The sequence below is a fragment of the Falco cherrug genome, chromosome 6 (assembly GCF_023634085.1).
Source record: "Falco cherrug isolate bFalChe1 chromosome 6, bFalChe1.pri, whole genome shotgun sequence".
NCBI classification, from domain to species: domain Eukaryota; kingdom Metazoa; phylum Chordata; class Aves; order Falconiformes; family Falconidae; genus Falco; species Falco cherrug.
The window spans coordinates 85,037,480-85,057,371 of record NC_073702.1 but is presented as its reverse complement, the minus strand read 5'-3'; the positions used below and the strand labels follow the sequence as shown (position 1 = coordinate 85,057,371).

The following is a 19,892-nucleotide window of genomic DNA, read 5'->3' as shown; positions in this document are numbered from 1 at the left end:
TTTCCATTTGGTATTTATAAACCCCCAGGAGTTGGAACTTCTCAAGTAAACAGTAATGCTGAGGAATGACACGCAGTCTGAACACACTTCAGGTTTCGTTAATTTAATGAATTATGGAAAAAGAAGTCAGAGAGCATTATAGCACTATAATTTTGTCACAGTTTAAATAACACAACAGTAAGGTAGTAACTGAATGGAAGGCTGTTAAAGATAACACAAGTCATGCATTTTTGACAGTTTTCCTTGCAGTGTGGTTCCCTCCTGAGAGCTGGTTCATTGATTTCATTCAGCATAGGATTAAAGAATTGGTTGTTACTGGGAACAGTATTACATTATGGATGGGTTGTTCTGCACAGTGGAGAGTATAGTGGCATAAGCAGACATGAGTACAAATCAGCTCTTGGAAAACAGGCAATTAATAAGAAAAGCGAAGGGAGCAGGCAGCAAGACTGAAAAGAGTGAAATTCAAAAATTAAGAACCTATGAAGTCCCAGCAGTGCCTAAAGGTTTGGTAAAAAGAAAAGAATGAGTAAATAGTTCTGAGTAAACAGTCAGTTCTAGGTAAGTAAATAGTCAGTTAATAAACCGAAGTGGGATATCTGCATGTTGCAAACACAGTAAAATATTTTAGTTTTAACTATAAACAGGGACAATACCAAAGAGAAAATCTTATGCAATTACAAAGCATAATGTGTAAAAGCATCAAAAGAAATGGGTAAGGATCTCTGAACCTGAACTGTTCATCTTAAATAATCTTTGAAGACTAGGCAATTTTCAGGTAACTGGAAGAGGGCTGATGTAGCTGTCTTACAAAGGCAAACAGGACTCGGGGAACTGCAGGGGGGGTTACCTTTCGCATGCTAACTGCTAAATCACGGGGTGCATGAAGGGAACACAAGTAACAAATGGAGATTACACTTTTTCTGGTGCTGCTTGGTTTGTCAGACAAGTTCAGGTTTAGTTTTAACCACAAGGTTGGTTAGTGTGGTGGGTTGACCCTGGCAGACACTAAGTGCTCACCCAGTTGCTTGCTTACTTGTCCCAGTGGGATGGGGGAGAGATTTGGAAGAGTAAAAGTGAGAAAACTCATGGGTCAAGATAAAGACAGTTTTAATAGGTGAAGCAAAACTGCATGTGCAAGCAAAGCAAGATAAGGGATTAATCCACAACTTCCCATCAGCAGGCAGATGTTTATCCGCTTCCTGGGAAGCAGGGCCTCAGAACGCATAATGGTTACTTGGGAAGATAAACACCATAACCATGAATATCTTGCTTTCCTCCTCCATTCCATGAGCTCCTGTTGCTGAGAAGGACATTATATGGTATGGAGTATCTCTGGCCAGTTCAGATCAGGTGTCCTGGCTGTGTCCTCTCCCAGGTTCTTGTGCATGTCCAGGTTACTTGCTGGGGGTGGGAAAAAAACACTTTGAAATCCAGAACACAGCCACCATATAGGCTGCTGTGAACAAAATAAGGTTCATCCCAGCCAGACCTGGTACATTTGATCATAGTATTTTTAAATATACTCCCACAGGATATTTTGCTAAAAAAAGAAGCAGTATTACCCCAAAATCCACCATAGCCCTACAACAAGTTGAAGACAGGTAAATCGTTGCAAGCCATTGTATAGTCAGCTTATCAGAAGACAGTCTTTCCAAGGAGGCCAGCAGATCAAGCACTGTTCATTACCAGTAATATAGGAAAACCACTACTTTCCCCAAAATAGTGGGTAACAATGGCACTGGTTACAAGGATTATCCTAAATAGTCATTAAAGTGACACACTTGGCAAAGATTTGTACCTTTAGCCAGACAACAGATGATAGAATATGTATTCTGTGACCTGTGCCATACTGTGACATTGTCCTGGAATGCTAAAATGCCAGGAAGGATTCAGAGAATCATGACAGGTAATTAATTGAATATGAGCTCAGCATGCACTCTTCTGGCTTAGAGGATGAACATGCTCTTTGAAAGCACAAGCAAGGAACGAACAGGCAGAAACAGCAGGGCGCATTAACTCCTTGCTGTGTATCTGATGCTTATGAGATTGTGAATATAAAATGGAGTTCTGAGGCAAACACTTAAAGTAAAAATAACCACTGTGATGGCAAGAGATAAAAAGGCTACAGAACTCTGCCTTGCAGTGAGAGACTCACAAAGCTCCTATTACAGTTAACTTTGCTACCAAGAGTAATTGGGAGGCTCATAGAACCTGGGTAAGGGAGAACACTGTTTGTGTTTTGCTTCTGCCATCAAAACAGCTCACAGAGCGCGGGGTGTAATTCCTCTGTATCACACTCACCTGAGTTTCTGTTTCATAGGGGCTTTTGGGGGGAACAGAACCAGAGGCCCTGGGGAGCACCTGCAGGGATGTGGAGCCAGACCTGTGCAGAGCCTATTGGAGCTGCCAGGGATTCTTAGTTCAGACCAGTTAGTGTAACACACTGCTCCCCAACCCCGGCTGGGTCCTGAAGGAACGATTTTACATAAAGCCAAGATCCCTTCCCCTTTTGCCATGTGCTTTCCCAAGCAGAAGGGTGGCTCATTATGCAGCATGGGATGATAGGTGCTGTTCACTATGATGCTATTATTAACTGTGCTAGTTAAAGATTTGGATTTCCTATTTAGATGAAAATAGAGAATAAAGCATAAGAAGACTGAAGTTTAGTTGCTGTGCTATGGAAGAAGGGACAAAACTATGTATTGGTTTCTTAAATGTTGGTGAGGAGATCAGTTTCCAACATTTGCCAGTTCTCTTTCAGTGCTATCCAAAAGTTCAGATTTAGAGTAAGGGTTCAGGGTCCATTCATAAAAATAGGGAAGATGTTAAGTGGATTTTAGCACATCCTGGGGCAGAACAGTTTGAGACTTTCAATTAACACAAAATCCACCAGAACAACGTTGTTACTAACCCCATCATTAAGTAAACAGCCACTGGAAACTGCTGAAAAGGAGTATGATTTCTGATCACCCTAAGTTATGCTGAATATCTTTTACAAATTTTGGTCTTTTTTGCAACTGTTCAGTGTAAGGAGTTCATACTGAATCACAATAATGATAAAATAATACTTTTATATTTTCACCTTCATTACACCCTGATTCATACGCATAGACCTTCCTTTAAACATATCTACCACGCCCTGGGCTTGGTTTGTACTGTATAATAAAAATTATGAAAATAATTGGGGTCAATTGAGTTGACCTACAGTGCTTTTTACTGTTTTAAACCTCCATAGCTAAGATTTAAATTGGTGCAACAAGAAATCAGGATTTTGCCCATAAACCTGAACTGACAGGCAGTAAATTGATCAGAAAACCTAATTTAAAAATATCTTATCTAAACAGTTTTTCCCTACTGTGACATGCTACTGTATTTCTAAAACAAGTAGCATAAACCAGAAGTAATCTGTGCTGTTAAAAATGGATTTTGGGGGTAATATGGGCATTTCATTCTGTTAATCGTTCTGGTCAAACAAAAATATTGGCACTAAAAGTATTAGAAAGATAATTCTGAAGACTTGTCTGCATAGCATTAACAAAACAATTGCAAGGAGCTTTGCTTGGTTTTTGCTTTTTCTGTTTCTGTAACTGTGTTTAATTAGTATAAAGTTAGCTCAGCTGAAAATAGTGTTAACTTTAAAGTTACAGATAGCATGTTCCGTGCTGCTGTGACCTAAATCCAGGTACCTTTAAAAAAGGGTGTTTCTCACTATTTGAAGCTAGTTCTCAATCTTCCTTCTGTCTTCTCTCCAGCTGATTAACAGGGAAATCTAAATCTTTCTGGAAGAAGACATTTGACTAGGATACTGTGGCATATATGTGCTACCTGTGGAACACACCACCAACTCTTTGCTTATCCAAGGACACCAAAGCTCCTGAAACATGAGAGAAAGGTTAGAGCAGTACCTCTGGAATAACATTTATTGTTCTTCAGAGAAGTCAGTATGCCTAGCAAAAGAAGAATGTTATGGCTCTGAATCTTTTAGCAGTTAATCACAGTAAGGTGCTTTTCCTTCTTAACCATCAAAAAGTGGAGGGAGGTGGGCTTTTCGGTATCTTGTTATAATCATACACTGGCTTCGTTATAATTTTTTCTCTGCATGAAGGACTTTTCAGGTATATGCACGTTTGGGGAACATCTGTTAATAGCACTTATAACTTGATTTGTTAATTAAAGTTCTAAGATCTTATCTTAGGGACTTATATGACGGTTATCCACTAAGTGAACTGTAGTAGCATCATGAAGATGACTGACTTGACCCAAGAGAAGCTGCTGTATCCTGTAAAGAACAGAGCCTAGCATCCATAAGTAACACAGCCTTTTGGAGGATGCTTGGCTAGCTATCCATTACACTATTTGGTACAATAAATCCAGAGGAATCAAGTTACTCTGGAGGTGACAGCACACAGAGTATATAGAATGGTAAGACTATTGTGCAGAGTGTGGCCACCAGTTCTCTGCACAGTTAAGCAGGCTTCTCGTTTGCTTCCAGTCTGTTTAATTAATGTTGTAAATGTATGATAGCCATTCTCTTTTACTGAAATATTTGAAGTCCTCAAAAAGCAGTCACAGTTTGACACAGACACGTAATTTGTGGAAAGTGTCTTTAAGGTCAGCTGGATTACTCATAGTATCTTTGATTTCAGAGTTTTCAAACTAGCTGCTGTTCAAATGGACTACAAGGGTTAGTCCTTGAAACACAGCCAAGCACTTCTCTATATTAATGAGTTACTGTTTCAACTTCAGTGGGACTACTCACATTAGTAAGAACTCTATGGAATAATAAGTGTTAGCAGGATACCAACCTAAATGGGGTAACAGTAGAGCACTTTAGAGATTTCCCATTGTCCCAAAATGCTTTGGTGAAAAGGCAACCTAAGAATGTACATGGTATATGAGATCTTACCACTAAAGCATGCATGACTTTTTAAGCCCCAAAGTAATTTTTCCCAGATTTGGACTGCTTTATTACTAAAAACACCATGTATGTTGCCTCTGAAGATTCCTGCTGCAGTATTTATGTTCATTTGGTCAACCCGCTAACTGATGAACCAGGGAGCTCCAGGACTGAAAATATGACTTAAGGTAGAGGGCCAAGGCTCTCTGGCGTGATTTGTAACTAGCCCACATCACTTGAGAACTCTGTCCAGGAGGAGAGGGGTCCAGTACTGCTATTGAACACACAACAGTTATGCCAGTGACAGAACGTCATGGTCAGAGGTAGGTGAATATATCCATAACATCCCAGCAAATTTAAAAAGACCATTTTTAAAACTGAAAGATTAAATTGGGTTTATTCTTACAGAAGGATTTGGGTTTTGGTTGAAACTATTCACATGAAACTTTTTTCAATATTTTTTTTGGCATCCCAGAAGTATATCAGCTTGTGGAACTGGAAGGGGAATAGGCTGCTAACCTGAACAGTGTACATCACATACAGACCCTAATTAGGCTAAAATCTGAGACAGTTATCTAGTCATCAGATTCAAATCCCGAGTATCACCTAATCCTGTCACCTAGTCATAACAAAGAAGAGATTTATTCATGCTGTGTAAAAACATTTTTTAAAAAGGATTTTTCTAAATAACTCATAGGAAATACTAATATTTTTTCTGACCTTCAGGTGAAAGGTACTTTTAAAATGTTTTTAGAACAGCTCCCCCTGTCATCCATGTATGTACAAGTATGAGATCTTACTTGTCCCTGTCCAGCATGACAGAATATTCAGACTTCTTTTCCATGGGATTCCCTTTCTCTTTAATTATAGTAGGAAAGTTATTAACATCACAAGGTAAAATCAACCAACTGGTATCTGATAATTCAGACTTCCTGGGTTGTCCAAAGTAACGAAGATAGTATCTATTTGTGGCAAGCCAGAGCCTACAGACACAGTAGAAGCAGCGCCAAAGGACAGAAAGGAAAAACTGATACTTATAGAAGGGGTACGAAAGTGGGAGAATATCTGTCTACGTTACCAACTTCTGCAGCACTGTTCCAGAGTTCAGTATGCTAGTTGTCAGACAAAAATCCATGAGATTGAAGTTGAGAGTAAAAAATATTAGAAGGATGTCATAAAAATCAGAAAACAAACAGTTCATCTTTATAATTACAAAACTGAGGAGTAAAAGCACCATTATTCTGAATTGCTCTTAACAGTAAGGTGCTGCCACCAGAGCAGGATTTACACAAAATTTGCTCATTGATTCTCCCAAAAAAACAAAAGAAACCCCTTCAAATGTACTTGTTAGCCAAGAGAGAATTACAGTTGTCTACAAAGCATCTTCAGACTGCAATGGTTTAATTGCATAAGCATTGAGTAGATGCAATGCTTAGGACCCGTGTCAATTTAACAAGTATTGAAAGCTGAGACAGGATTAGAACAGGAGGTCATTTCTTAAATGATGGGGCTGTTACCTATGCATTCAAGATCACCTTGCTGAAAGAAAATGACAGTCTGCAACAGTCTGACTTCCTGAAAAACCTGGAAGTGTTGCATTGAAAAATTAGAACAGAAAATACACCCAATGTTGTGTTTTATTTGCTCTAGCCTATATACAAGTCCAGCAAGAAGAGGGACTTTGGAGGCAGTTCAACTGATTTACCATAGCTGTAAGAAATATTAGTCATCTTTGTACCTGACTGGACCATCAATATGTGCTGTCACTACCACATTTTTCTCCTCTTCATGGAATAAGTCAACCACTTAGTAGCGTGTGCCCTCCAGTATAGCTCCTCCTTTATTTTCTGAGGCAAAAAGCAACACTGCCACGTTTCGGGCAGTTCTGTGTGCCACCATGGTTGTTAGTTTACTGGATTTATCAGCATGGCTTTTAGAAAATTAAAAGAAGTGTGAAAGCAATCCCGCCACAAAACAGCCTGCAAATGGTATGTGGCAGAAACACCACTCAGGGGACATGGATAAATTAATTCTTAATGTAGCCTCTTTGAACACAAGGGAATAATGCTAACAATATTTTACTTCTGTTTGTCTCATTTTTCACAGCATCAAGTTATTATTTCAAGCTGAAGACATGACCTTTATGTGCAGGAAACACTTTTAGTCCCTGTAGAGCTCTGAATCCATTTTTCTCTGTTTGTCTTATCTTGGTACACTGTTCAAGTAAAGAAAATATGTCAGATTTTTCTTTACATTTTTACTGTTTTGTTGATCCTCTAAGAATGAGGCAATGCTCTAGTGCATGATATCATAATATGTCCCTCTGGTTAAGAAAGAAAAAAGCAAAAACATCAATATATTTCATTAATGGTACACATTCACAATTAAACCATTGCAGTCATTGCTACGACATGCTCTTGGTAGGCACTGGGCAGGATGAAGCAAAGATTACAAGTCAGTGAAAGTTACTTTAAGGTGAATGTCAGTATCTCATTGTCAAGCACAGAGTAGAATATAATGGACAATTCATTAATATGCAAAGAAATATATATATACTCTTTGTGGACAATGTGATGTTGCCTGGATAGGTTTGAAATGGAAAAAACAGTTTTTTCTTAAATGACATGAGTGAAAACTAAGAGTCATCCTGTCAAGATGCACGAAGTAGGTATGAGAGCTTCCCGGGGGTTAAACTGGTTTTCAGTCCTGGTAAAACAAAGTTGGATTAATTTCATACATAGTGAAAGCTTAATGTTTTACAACCTTTTAGTGCATTCACGTGACGCTAGAACCGAAGAGCCATTTTCCTTGTGACCCACAACTGCTCAGTTTCCCGCCTAGGCTTCCTCTTTCCTGATGAAGTTGCCTCTTATCTCTCGTTTCCACTACTAGACAGAGGAATCTTTTGTGTAATCCCACCTTCTATAGTGGTCACTGGCTTCTTGGGCTGTACATTTGCAAGCCAGCAAGGAGGCTGACAGAGAAGTTGACCTTTTCGTAACAAGGAAAAATCTGTAACGGGAACACGGAATTGGCAGTAGCACTGCAGATAAAAGAGAAGAGTGAGGAAAACATGAAAAGCAAATACACAGCGGCACAGGCACGAAAGGACAAAGGGAGAGTATCAGATGATTGGTAATAGGGTAGATACTTTTCCACAACTAATTAAAGTCCTGTTCAGTGCATGCTGCCTTCCTGGACCCATTTACTGCTTTGAGTCAGTGGGGAGTGGAAATTCCTCCTCATTTTCAGCATCAACGTCAAGCTACAGCTCAGTTTTGAAGTAAATGGGGGAAACCCCCCAACTTACTCCATCCAGCGTCTGACCGCATAAGAGCAGGCAGGTGGCAGGAAAGAGTTCTAACAGGTATTTTAGAAGCAAAGTGACACAGTAACAGACAGCAATCTCATATGAGAGATGCAGAAGAGGAAAATTGCCAGGCTGATTCTAAAGGTTTGGAGAAGAATTAGACAGCAGATAAACTCTTGGACTTTCTGCCAATTGAAAGTCAGATTTGGTGTGAATTTAAAAGTCTAACAACGAACTGCTTGCAGAGACCACATGTGCTTTCCTCCCTTATATAGCAGCAAACTGCTGAAGCCATTACTGCACACTCCATATCAGGGTCTGAATCATGGTCCAGTGGAAGCTGCAGGGTTTTTTTTTTAGTTTTTTTACATCAGATATGAAATTTTTGCTTGTTCTTAGCAGTAATCTTTGCCCTTGGTATTAATACAGTAATTCAGATGGAAAGTATATGCAAGGCTTGTGAGTGAAGAAAATTGTAATGTCTTTTATGAAAAGAATTCTACTGATAATGCTATTAACACGAAGCTTTAATCTACCATCCTTTCATATTAGAAAATACCTTTTTCAATTATTTAGTTATAGCTTTAATGCAGAAAGTTTGGCAGCATTTGGACCTTCATTTCCATATTTCTGGCACATTTACAGCATGATATTTTGTGGCCCTACAGACTGTCCTGAACAGAATGACTTAACACGTTACTCACTCTTACTGCCTGCCAAAAGCATTTTAGTGGAGATGCCTGTACATAGTGCTGTCAGAGGAACGGAAGGATATTTTGAATATGGCACAAGTCCTTTCACTGTTTCCATAAAATAAACAAACAAATAAATAAACACATATTTCTCTTTATAATAACATAAAAAAAAATAATCGATGCATCAGAAGCTGAGTGCCACTTGATCTATTTGATCTATTCAATATTACTCGGCTCATGTATTCAGAAAGCTGCTAAATGACTGAATGACCAAGGTAGCTGGGGTGTATTCTTCTGGACTGCTCTCTCTCCTGCATCAAAAGAACAAGCTGTTTCACTTTCCAGGCAATTCAGTCTAGCTGTACCTATCCCTGCTTCACCATTTACCTCTCATTTGCTGTGGAATATCACCAGTATGCATCTCATTTGCTACTGAGATGTTGTTTCTTGCTGCAAATGGGCCCATGAAGTCTCCTTCACCAACTTCTATTTTTCAAGTAAGCACCAGTAGACTCTGCCTTACTGCCTCTTTAGGTCTGGGAGGAAGTAAGGGAGAGTGATGAGGAGATTCTTGACTGTGTCATCCATGTAATGCATGCCAATCATGCCCACGTTGACATCACCGTCAGCTGAATTTGGAGGTCCTTACAGGAATCTAAGCACACTAATACATCAACTGTAAAGACAACAAAACCCAGCAAAGCCCACACCTACTGCGCCTGGGGACATTCACCATCGTGTTCTATTTTTGCATAAAACATCAAAGCTGCATCACCACCTTTCTGAAAAATTCTCCCTATGACTTGCTTCTGCTGGGATTCCTGTTAAAGCCTTACATGGCTGATGTGTTGTGGGCACTGCCTGCCACAAGGACCAACATTACCCAGCCATATCACGGTACTCCCCCTTCTTGCTGTATTTACTCTGTATCTCTTGGTTAGAGTAAAGTTTTCTGGAATAGAGCCTTACAGATCTGAGGTGATAGGACAGCTAAGTCATCAGCATTCTGTTGCATGCCTGGCTTTACAAGCTGATTACAGCTGTAGACACTGTGTGTTAGGATATTATTCTCTCCTGATTTGTTACCCTACTAGTGCTAGCTGGCTTGTGCAATGTTCCAGACATATTCTTCCTCTTCTGAGAGTAGGACACTTGCTTATCATCATCCTTTCTTAGAAGGTAAATGTTGTGTGTGAAAAATTAAGTTCTAGACTTTAACGTAAATTTATAGTGAATTTTCGTTATCATTTTTTCAAATCATGATTCTTCCATTTTTCCACTTGTCATTACTCCCTGCTACAGTTATTAAAGCAGAACTAATTTACATCCATGGAAGAACCTATTAACCCAAAAATGCAATAAAATATCTGCTGCTGCAATTGCTAGTTAAAAAGCATGTTTCTGAAGACTAGTAGAATTATCTTCTTAATGGTCCTACCCCATCCCAAAGACATTCAAATAGCTACCCAAATATTCCCTAGGCAGATACAACCATGTTCATGAGCAGAAGCCAGTACTGGTGAGTGTCCTGCTACAGCTTTGGATAACTGTACATTCACCTTCAAGTACTGGATATTCTTAGACCTAGTTGTGCCTTCTGCTTTGGAACACAAATGATCATACGTTTTCTCAACAATTTTTAGTATTGCTTTTGAATGCACAGAAATCGCATAACACTAGGAAAAAAAGTAAATTTGAAAATAAACTCCTTCATTGAGATGGCATTACTCTGAAAACATTACAGATATGGATAAGAGACAGCTGAAAAGAAATCAGAACAATCTTCATGATCTTATCTAAACCAGCCTGAACTATTGCTCCATGGTGTGGGGGAACGTTATTTAGAGCAGAGCAACAGATTTTACCGAAACAGCAAGCACCAGTGAGAGTGGAGGAGCGCAAGGCAATGGTCACCAGGGTGGCTGAGAGGCAGTTCTGCAGTCTCTGCAGGAGGCTTCTGGAGATTACTATAAATTCAGCAATAAGGTGAGGTTTAGTAATTGAATGACACTTAATAATTCTGGGATCAGAGATTTGTATACTTACTTCAAAACTTTTGTTAAACACAAGGTGGTGGTCACAGAGAACCTTTGTTTGAATTCCTGCTGTGGCTTCCCCAGAGTCGGAGATGCTGGGGGGTCCCATGAAGGTCCTCGGTGAAATAGGCATTCAGTGGATGCAGGATCTAACATGGGTGTCTGTTTCATTGGGCAGCTACAAGGCTTAGGGATATTCTGGTTTTGGGGCATTTTTTCTTTGCCAAAGAAATTCAGCTTAAATCCACGTTTCAGATAATCAAATTTCTTGTTATTGAAAAAGTCTGCTTTCCAGCAGAGGATGTCTAAAGGGTTCAAAAGACTCTAGAGAATTGGCTTCTTGCAAATTCACTGACTCCATTTGCACAGCTTTAACTCTTAAGCACTTGGCGCTCTCTTGTTCTGTTGTTTTTGTACTATAGGGAAGATTTTTCCTTCTAAAATTTCACCTGCGTTTGAAGATTATGCCTGTGAGGCCATTCACTCATACTTATCTCAAGTTGGCTCTTGCTATACCATTTTAATAATCCATTGTTCAAATATTTATGGAGAGTGTGTAAAGTTGTCATTCCCGCATCCTTCAAGGTTTTCATTTTTTCAGTGTCGTGTCTATTTAGGAAAACCAGCAATGAAGCCCTTGCATATCCTGCATCCTGGCCTGGCTTTTGGGATATAACTGCAGATCAGGAGGGTGCAGATGTTTAGGTGTGTTATCCACATACCAATGGTATCCCAATTATTCAAAAGACAGTTTGCAAGACAAACTGACAAACTCAGTTTCTATAGTAATCTGGGCAGAACTCGTGGATCAACAAGAAAGAGAATGAAAAACATCCTTCCATACCTTTTTTTATCTGAGTATTAATTTCCTCACTTTCTAAATCTTCCTAAAAGCAAGGAATAAAATGTAACAGAATTAGAAAACTGAACTTGGGTCTAAGTACAGAACAGTTCTCTAGTTGAAATTATTTTAAGAACTTAATTGGTTTTAGTTGAAGGATTTAAATATTGCCCCAATTTCCATTCAGTTTTGGAAGCACTGAGTGAAAACAAGAAATATTTCATCTGAAGAGAATCAAAATCACAGAAGAACAAATCACAAATGAAATTAATTGGAATTTAGGAGCATGCTAAAGGCAAATTTGGATGAATGGCACTGATTTATTAGAAGAAGCAAAGTGATCACTTACAGCCACGTGAATGTAACCTAGATCTCAGTTTAACTCAGAACTGAGTCTTGTGACTGCCTTGATCAAAGACGGACAAAACGCATAAATAGCAACAGCAGTTACTCCCATCTGCATCTTCAGCATGAGAATTGTCACAGTCCTTCATATGTGCCTTGCTATATAGGCTTGTGAGGATCCCCGAGGCTGACAGCAATCAGTATACTGGACTCAAAAATTGCCAAGTCAATTAAGGCAGGAAAAACTATGCAGCCACGAGTGTCTGAGGTATCTTAGAAGAGGACAAGCCACTTCAATCTATCCTATCTATTGATTTGTACAAGGTGTGATGTGTTGGGCTTCTAGGGATCTTTTTGAGCTGCAGATGCCTATCCATTTTGTTATTCTGACAACTGCATAGCACAAGGTATTATATAATTTATTTTGTGGATGACAGGCCTGTGTCTACTTGGGAATCTATGGAAGTGCCATGCTCTGCTGAAACAACATGACGGAAAGAATTTGAGAGGTAGCAGGATTTTCCTCTTTTTGCCTACTTGCGATTTGTTACTCTGCAAATACAGCATGTTCCTCTGGCATAAAAGGGGAAAAAGTGTCATAAAAATCATAATGCTATCCTTAGTAAAAATACACAGAGACACTAGCATCTTGATGGTAAATTAAAAAAAAAATATTATCATTGTCATTTGAGAGATGTATCTAAGCAAGTGTGGCTGCAAGGTAGATGTGGTTCCACTTTTCTTCAAGTACTTCATGATTTATCTATTTTACCTTCCCCTTTGAGTTCTTCTATACCCCATTTCAAAGTCAGAATTGCTAGTCATAAGCACCCGACGAACACTTCGATAGTCAGCTATTCCATGTATCCAGAGCCAGCTGACTGACAGAATGTATTCTTAATTCCCCGCCTCATTCAGCTTAGGTGAACGAAGTTCATTTCTCTGTAACTCTTGCTATTTAATTTTGTGCATGGCTTTACGAAGGGATTTTAGTAAGCTACGGGATTTTAAAACAGAAACCAAAAGGAAACCAGAAATTTGTTTTGAATGCTACTGAATCCATGAAGCCACTGTACCCACCTTATGTAGGTTCAAAGAACTGCCCTCGTGCTCTGGGATGGCACTGCCATCGCTCCTTGCAGTAGTAGAGGGCAGGGAACTAATTTTCCTGTGTGAAAGAAATTGTTGGAGATCACTGACATTCTTGAAGATACTGTTTGCTATCTGGAAATCAACATCATCCAGTGTAATAAAGCATAATAAAATAGTGCCTGTAGTGGTCAGACTTTTAGACTTCTAGTGTTTTAGAAATTTATCCAAGTAACTAGGAGGTATTTGCATATTACACAGCCAACCTCTCCTGTTAGGAGTTTTGAGCAAATTAAATCCATAGTCAATCAAAATTAACACTGGTGTTCACCCTCAGGAAATGAAGGGGAAGATTTCAGTACACGCCAGTGGCTTATTCCATTTCACTTTACACAGCATTTTGCTCTGCAAGTAGTTTTCAGTTAATTATAGAAACTCATTTTCAATCTGTTAAGAAAATTCTCAGAAATGGGATTCTGTGGAAGAAACTCAGGAAAATTATTTGGATGTGGTCTTCAATGTTTGTGTTTCTGAGTCAAGGAGAGTTCTGACTGTGCTCGTGAGAGGGTCTTGCCACATAACTTACACCAAGGTCACAGCTGCTCTGGTTTGGGTAAGAGTATCTGAATAACTGGGATAACGTAGAACCCATATAGAAAGTATGCAGCTGGAGTAACCCACTTAAATTTGGACAGGTGGCCATGACTTCATAATTTTTCAGTGTTTGATTTGAAAAACTTGTTAGCGTTCTTGGACACTGTGTGTGTATATATGATCACAGTCAAATTCATTCAGGTGCCTTACCAGTACATCCAAAACTTTCTAACGTTATATGATTCGAAGTCATTGTAGGATCCTCCTGCTTGAGCATAATCAGAACTTTTCTTGATTTATTAAAAATTCTATTTTTTAATTGGAACCACCACATTTTTAATTTATCTAGGATTTCTTAAACTAATCATTAAACTATAACATCAAAAAGTAAATTTATGTTCAATTAAATGGCACTGCTACGTGTAGGAGTGCGGTAAATGCATAAGCTACTTGAAGGTTTTAAAGCAACGTAAGACCATTAACCATTCTTACGATTCAGGAGAGCAAAAAACCTGCCTAATTGCTTAAGACTTTAAATCCGCGTAAGTATTTAAGCCATACTGAGTCCTTTTGGCTGCCATTGCCTTTGCATATCCATTGGAAGAGAGGCACTTCTTAACTTATGCTACATGTAACTTCTGTAACTTATGTTACAGGTGCAATGACTTTCTCTCAAAATGAGCAATTTGTCCAGAATTCTGTTCTCCACCCAACACTACCAACCTATGCCAGCTTCTAGTTTGCTTTAAGATGACTTGAGGCTGCACGCTTCAGTGAGCTTGCCTCTCTTTCTTTGCTGAGAGTATTAATAGCTTGAGGATTGGATCAGGTTTGAAACAAAAAAAATGCATGCTGCCACAGTTATCTCACAGAGATAAGAATCAAAGAAGAGAAGGTACAGTACACAGGAAAACTGATACCTGACAAAAGGTGAATTCTTCAACAAAATTGCGACTTATGAGGTCATTCAGAGGATAAAAGGTTAACTCAGTGGAGTGGTAAAAAAAGAGCATATATGGATTGATAAGCATTACAAAAGTTTAAGGATGGGAAAGCCAATTAACTGTTTGAACTTGACTTGATGAAATACAAAGAACATCTCAATTATATCAGGTATCTTGGACAAAGATTACATCAGTTTACTACAACAGAATTCCAAATCACTGTGCCTGTCATGAGGGAAGATAAAATGCACAGTTACCTCAAAGACAAAGCACCATGTACAAGGAATAACACGGCATTGACTCCAGGTGCTTGAAGAACCAAAGCCTGGCTGTCTTCATTAATTTGACACCTGAAAAGAAAGATGTTTGTACAGGATGTGTCAGATGGGTTGCGTATTATTCCCCCCCAAAATTGCAGACTTTATTTGTGATCTAAAAATTTAAACATTTCATTTCCCAGAATGCATGTCACCTGAAAGTTTTAGACACAGTTTTTCAGAATCAGTTAATCAGTTCTAGTGGCTAAATGCCAGTGAGGAGTAGGTACAGAACGTGCCTGTACCAGGAAATACAGAAGCCTCATGGAATGATGAACATTTCATTCAGCCAAGTATTTTCTTAAGAATTAGCATTTAAGAGAAAAGTAAAGTAACTTCTGTTGAAGTTACCTAGCTAAGTTAATGTTAGAAAAGTGCCTTGCTTCTGGCATTCAAACCAGCCGTGTGAACCCTGGTTCTTACAGACCTTAAGTGTCTACTTACAAAGCACTGACTTTCCTGTCCTCCATGCCTCCACGTGAATTACCTCCCTCATATATGGGGAGACAAAAGCAAAGGAGTCGTCACAGCCAGAACTGCATTTCAGTTTTGATTATTTCCCTTGGTACAGAAAAACTCAGCTCACTTTCTCACAAACATGCCAATTTTACACATGAAGGATGCTGTGAGACTATGGGGTAGGACACTTCAGAGGCATGTGTTCCATCACCAACACAGAAATACTGCCGTGCTGCTCCACTCGGTCTAACCAGACATGTCATTGTTCAGTTCCCTGGTGTAGCAGCCTAATCCGCATGAGAATATCTGGAACCGTCCTATGCTCACTTCTTGTTTCTTTCTGTGAAAGATTTTTACTCCCAAACCTCCAACATCACTTGAGATTTCTCCTTGCTGAATGTGGCTTGTAGTCTTGTGGGTACAGCCACTGATACCGACACTCATCTGCCGTTATCATCTGAAGTAGCGTTATTTCCAGGTGTCCTCCCAAACATGAAACATCCAAAATAAGGATGTGCCTACAGCTCAGTAGCAGCCTCTAGTCAGTGACAGGGTGACTTACATAGTGAGAGTGGCAGTGCTGAGTTATGCTAACACATTATTCTTAATTGCATCATCCCTTCCCCAAATGATCGCTTCTACCTGCAATGTCAGGACGAGGCAGCAAAGCCATCTGAAATGGGAGGGAGTGGGGGGCACATAAACTGCTACTTTAAATCCTGTTTGTCCATCCATCACCCTTTATAGCCAGGTATCTCAGGATTTCTGCTGTGCCATTTGAAAAGTTTGTATGAATACTGGAGATCAAAACGCCCCCATGAAAGCAATATTTATAGGCATCTCACAGAGGCGGATGCAAAATCCCACAAAATTATTGCACCATTTGCACTTCCTGTAGCTATCAAACTGCATCCTTCTACTTTTAAAACATCAAAATGCTTCATCCTCACAGATGGTACAAAAATCTACAAAAAAACATTAAAAAAAAAAAAAAAGAGTAGGAACACTGTGGACACTACAGTGTGAAATATTTGAACTGTTGATTTAACAAAATGCCTAAATTAACAGTGTCTACAACAACTGATACTGTTGTATTTGCTCTTCACGGAAGCACCAGAAGGAAGCAGGGAGTGATGGATAGTACCGGGAGACTCCCTGCTGCCCGGGACAGGGCCCTCCACCTGCCATCCTGACCTGCTCCCTACAGCACAGTTGCAATTAGAGCATGTAAAAACAGCTGCAAGAACTGAAGATTAATCAGGAGCAGGTATCAGTGGAGATGCTGGAATCAGGTTAAAGGAATAAGTTGCTGAACAGAGAGAGAATGGCCTTCCAGAAGCATCACCCAGATCTGTTACAGATCTAGGTAAATTATACGAAACACCACCCAGGTCTCATGGAATATTCAAGTTAAATTGGTCAACACTGAAAGAGAAATTTAACATTGTATTTTACCAAAGCAGTTAGAAGAGAAAATGGAATCACTGTAACAGCCAGCTTGATGTCTGTGTGCCACCACCACGGAAGGTCACTCCAGCTGTAGCGGCGAATGACATTTCATTTCCAGGCTTTATACAAGAACATCAACTTACTGTTTTGTGCAGGAATGTGAAGTGTGTGTTCACAGCAGCTGCTTAATCATGGCAACAACCGTGAAACAGAATAATAAGTAGATACAGCCCTTAGAAACTATCACTTTCTGGCATGACTTATCTTAGACCTTCAATGTACAGAAAAGTTGGGAATACTTAATTGGTTCCTATCCTGTGGCTAAAAGATGAAATCATTGAGGGCGCAGTAAACATTTTACTTTCTAATCTTCTGCAAAAGATGTGGAATTTTGAAGTGCTTCTCTGTGTCACTCTCCAGAGAACTGGTGTCAGACAGCAGCTGAATATTCAGAAAAAAAATCATGTGTTTATAAGGTGTCAGGCTTCAGTGACAGAGACACAACTGGATTCCTTCATGGAAACGACAGTGCCTCAGGAAGCACCCATGTGACATATAGATAGGTCTGGACTGGGTTACTCTGTTAAAATAATTGACTTAATGAAAGAGGAAAGGATTTCTCTATTAATAAGGAAATTATCTGCAAGTGTGTGTGTCAAAAGCTTGTTTTCTGTGCCAAACCACAAAAACTGTTGCAGGTATCACCTAGCATATGCCTACCCTGCAAACTGAAGAGCCAGCCAGAGATCCTGCAGCTCACTTTAAATTACCTACCGTGATATTAGAAGCTGTCCAGCTGAGGAGTTCAGAGTGAGCTCTTGGCTTCATTCCCTCTAACTACCCCCTTAAAGTAAGTTGTCTCTTTAGTTATAGCTGCTTGTTTTATTAACGTTGCTCGCCCCCAGTTCATACCTAACATACCAGCAAAACTGGTGCCTGTTCCAACTGCGTGAGAAGAAGCCGCCACAGTTCAGCCGTGGCCTTGAGTCATTGATTCCTCCCCTAGAACTGATTCCATGTGCCTAGAGGCTACCAGGAGTTACCTTCATTGTTTTCCCGACTGAAAGAAATTCACTTCAGTATCTAGTTTCTGCTTTAACTTTGGTATTTCTGTCCATTTTGGGAAGTGTTACTGAAATCAGCTCCTGAGGTTTTCTACTGTTTTCATAGATGTCTTGAACTCCAGAATGAAGCAATGATTAAGATTTTAGTAAATCTTACGATGTTAAGTGTATCAAACAAGAAATACCTCGGAGGAAGGACTAAAAATTGAGAGATCTGTAGTAGATTCCTGCAAAGGATGAACCGGTTTTGGGGTGCTACTCAAGTTCACCTTGCTAGCTACTATATCCAGAGCCTCTTAAAAAAGCTAAAAATAATAATAACAACAACTACCTGCATTTCTCACCATCACTGAAACATCTGTATAAAAAAGTAGTTCTGCAACTACATGAAACAGTATTGATATACTTAGTTTCAGAGAGACTTGGAGGAGATTCAACTCCTCACCAACCTGTTTGGCAAGGGATATATTTACACTGAGTGAATGATCTAACAATTTCAGTAATAACATGGGGGGCAATTGGTGTGACTAGCATTTCAGAAAAATCTAAATATCAAAAGCAAACCCTGTATAAAAAAGCTTTTTATGAGCAGGATGCTCAAAGGTAATAAATTATTTACCAAGATGAGAGCTTGTGTGTTTTTTTCTCTTAGAGGTATCATCTGTCTAGTTAAACTTAATACTTCCCCCCACAACCTTTGTCCCTTGCACATAGTGAATTTAAAGTTTCAGAAGGAGAATTTTGTCCCAAGTAGAACATTCCAATTTGAGGAAGAAAATGCTTCAGAAACACAGTTTGTCTGAGAAATGAAACCATAATTATTGTGAATTCCAAATGCATCCTGTTAATTTTAGCTGAAGGGAACAGAGAGTAGACTCTAAAAATCAAGCCGTGCAAATAAATCTGATTTATTACTGTCTTGTTTCTTTGTATCAGTTCTTAAGCAGCCACGGTCTTAATTAGTATTTTTTGGGGAAAAAAAATAAAATCCTTCAGCCAAAAAATTCTCCCATACTGAAGGGTTTTTGCAGGACAATACCATAGTCACCTACCCTCCACAGAAGGAAAATATACCAAGAGGGATATTAGGCTGCAGTCAAAAACCTTCAGAATAACAGACTTGTGTAAGTCTGAGGCCTCTGAGGTTTGTGAAACTGAATTCTGAACCATGGGAGCCTCCTGCTAGTGAATGTTCCGTGCATCCTCTATGGCATGCGAGTGACGGGACACCCGGGTCAGCAATTCCCGAGCGAGGGCTCAGCTGCTGGGCTGGGGCAGTGATTGCAGCGAAGGACAGTGTCCGGAACCTGGGAAGGTGATGCTGTGCCTGCCACTGCCCGAGGAGCGTGCTACGGCTGCAAAGCAGTGGTGAAGGAGCAGAAGGTACAGCTGCCTCAGGAGAACACGGCCCTAGACCCGCGTGCTGTTACCAAGCAGGGCTCTAACCAGTGCGCAGGCACTAAATACATCAACAGGATTTGTAGGAATAGTTCTAACCAGTCTCAGCTGCTGGTGAACTAGAAACTCTTTAAACAGGGTAAACACTCCCTATAACAACAATATTTTAAAGCTTTTACTTTAAAGGATCTGTAACTACTGGAACATCACAAACAGAAAAGCAAATGCAAGGAAAGAAATGATCAGAATGCTGAAAACCAGCAATGGACTAATGAACATACTGGCACATAGATGGAAAGGCAGAAAGCTGATTTGATGACATGCAGAAAGTGGATTGCTCCTTGACAGTTTCTCGTTTATCTACTAATTAATGAAAAAGTCCTATTTTGCCACAAAAAATTAGGAGCTACCAAATGAAATCAGAAAAAAAAATAAAGTATATTTGAAAAAC

General features: G+C 39.5%; 1 protein-coding gene across 1 annotated transcript in view; it reads right to left on the bottom strand.

Annotated features, from left to right (window-relative positions):
• Positions 1 to 94: 94 nt before the first annotated feature.
• Positions 95 to 19,892, bottom strand: part of WDR64 (WD repeat domain 64) — a 77,011-nt gene continuing 57,213 nt past the window's right edge. The window contains 15 exon segments of the mRNA XM_055714918.1: positions 95 to 5,883; positions 6,639 to 6,708; positions 6,711 to 6,747; positions 7,154 to 7,195; positions 8,211 to 8,260; positions 8,915 to 9,010; positions 9,046 to 9,055; positions 10,372 to 10,581; positions 10,987 to 11,246; positions 11,786 to 11,828; positions 13,208 to 13,423; positions 15,028 to 15,104; positions 16,369 to 16,493; positions 17,380 to 17,426; positions 17,428 to 17,559. Coding sequence (XP_055570893.1) covers positions 5,697 to 5,883; positions 6,639 to 6,708; positions 6,711 to 6,747; positions 7,154 to 7,195; positions 8,211 to 8,260; positions 8,915 to 9,010; positions 9,046 to 9,055; positions 10,372 to 10,581; positions 10,987 to 11,246; positions 11,786 to 11,828; positions 13,208 to 13,423; positions 15,028 to 15,104; positions 16,369 to 16,493; positions 17,380 to 17,426; positions 17,428 to 17,559 — 1,602 coding nt within the window. The 3' untranslated portion in view covers positions 95 to 5,696.